This window comes from Punctularia strigosozonata, assembly GCF_000264995.1.
Source record: "Punctularia strigosozonata HHB-11173 SS5 unplaced genomic scaffold PUNSTscaffold_2, whole genome shotgun sequence".
Lineage (NCBI taxonomy): Eukaryota > Fungi > Basidiomycota > Agaricomycetes > Corticiales > Punctulariaceae > Punctularia > Punctularia strigosozonata.
In genome coordinates this window covers 911,387-913,390 of record NW_006767434.1, presented here as the reverse complement: position 1 = coordinate 913,390, position 2,004 = coordinate 911,387, and the positions used below count along the sequence as shown (strand labels likewise).

Genomic DNA, 2,004 nt, shown 5'->3' with positions numbered 1-2,004 from the left:
AATAGAACACGTAGCTAGGAGTGCTCGCAGTCACTGTGTCCTCAGCAAAGGTGTACCCGGGTGATCAAGCCGGGTATTGTCCTATCGAAGAGGGGTTAGCGACGACGAGCGATAACGGATTACTCACGAAACACTCTCAAAAATATGTGACGCGGGCAAAGCCGAATAAGGCTAAGGTGCGTTCACACGGTAAGATTCTCGAGCGGCACAACAAGAGAGAGTTCACGTCTCGATTGAGCAACTCGAGGTAAGATACGAAACCAAAAGGTGAGGCCCTCGCGACGAGGCTGCTTGTCTTTTATACCTCGTCGCGAGCCCTTGAGCATATGGAAGTGGAGCAAAAGGATCAAACAGTCAAAAGGCGCATCAGCGCCGGATGCTAGAAAAGGAAAGAAGTTCTCGGTCTCAGCCTTCGGCCGAACCGGCACGTAACAATTACTCCCACGCCACCCTCACCCTTGTCAGTTCCTCCAGGTTCTCCGGACGGTGTAGCGTACGGACCTCCTTCAAGGTTAGCCTGTTTTCTATGCCGAATCTCTGCTGGTTGGCTTTATACGCATTGCGTTTGGGCGTCTTGCAAGATGGATGACCGGATCGCCAAAGCTGGACGATGGATGGATCATAGTCCGTTCGGATGACGCTGGCTTACCAGATTGCGCCGTTCGGTTTGACAACCACTGGTTGCCGTTGTCCGAAGGCTGCTTTCTTCTCGTCCGAGACACCCTCTTTGATCTCGGTGCTTATCTCTTGACTGGTAGACAAAATGGCCACAACGAAGAGCGCGAAGGCAGGCAAGGGCAAGGCGGCGGCTAAGAGTGCGCACTCTACCGTACAACCCGAGCGTTTCGAACTAAAATTTTGTGCAGCATCCGCGAAGGACTCCAAGGCTAAGGCCGCTAAGAAGGCGGCGCTCCAGGGCACCCATGCGCATGCAGCCCGTAAGGTCCGCAACAGCGTCTCCTTCCACCGCCCCAAGACCCTCCGCCTCCCCCGCGACCCGAAATACCCCCGGAAGTCGATCCCCCATGTCCCGCGCATGGATCAGTTCCGGACAATCGTCTCGTGCGTGGTTATTATATTGTTCGAAAATGATACTGATACACGACGCAACAGGCCGCTGAACACTGAGTCAGCGATGAAGAAAATTGAGGAGCACAACACCCTGGTCTTCATCGTCGACATCCGATCGAACAAGCGCCAGATCAAGGATGCCGTCAAGAAGCTTTACGATGTTAACGCGGCGAAGATCAACACCCTCATTCGGTACGCCTTCTGTTGATCACCATGAAGACAGGAACTGACCACGTTGACAGTCCTGATGGCAAGAAAAAGGCATACGTACGGTTGACAGCCGACCATGACGCGCTGGACGTGGCGAACAAGGTGTGCTGTCCCTTTATCTTGCCATACTACATCCGTCAGTTTGACTGACTCTCCCAATAGATTGGTTTCATCTAAGTCTCTCGGCGTTCATCTCGGCATTCCTTCTGCTCTCTCGCTGCACGTACTGTATGTCTATGCATCATTCCCGCAATCTTATGCAATGCAAGGCAATCGGTACCATCGCAATGTCGCAAGCATGCATGATACCCCATTCAGTTCAGACAGAAGCTTCAGGCCGCGGAACCCATATGCCCCGGCACCCCGTTGCTATGGTGTCGCAGTCTGCGTGTTGAAAGACATCATCGCATGCACATACCAATGTCACTAGCACTCGTGAGCCACTGAGAATGCGGTTTGCATTCCGCGTTGTCATAGTTCAGTGCATAGGCGATGACAGCCGTGAGCTTCGCTTTCGGTGGCAGAGTCGAGTCACGACTGCTACAGCTTTGATTGACACCTTCCTACCACTCTCCCCTACCTACCTACCCTACCTAGTAACCTACCCCTACAGGCTACTTACCTGAAGTCGTCCACGTTATGCACGATTTCCGATTGGCCTGAAGCTTGATCGCTTGCATGCGCGGATGCGGCGGATTCTGGAAAGAAGCCGTTCGACTGTCT

At 53.2% G+C, this 2,004-nt stretch overlaps 1 protein-coding gene across 1 annotated transcript; it reads left to right on the top strand.

The window, feature by feature from the left end:
- The first annotated feature begins 578 nt into the window (after positions 1–578).
- PUNSTDRAFT_97078 (uncharacterized protein) lies at positions 579–1,602 on the top strand. The gene is made up of 5 exons (XM_007379897.1): positions 579–815; positions 867–1,062; positions 1,114–1,263; positions 1,314–1,383; positions 1,444–1,602. Exons 1-5 carry the CDS (start codon positions 764–766, stop codon positions 1,456–1,458), a joined length of 483 nt encoding a protein of 160 aa, XP_007379959.1. The 5' UTR covers positions 579–763; the 3' UTR covers positions 1,459–1,602.
- The last annotated feature ends 402 nt before the right edge of the window (positions 1,603–2,004 follow it).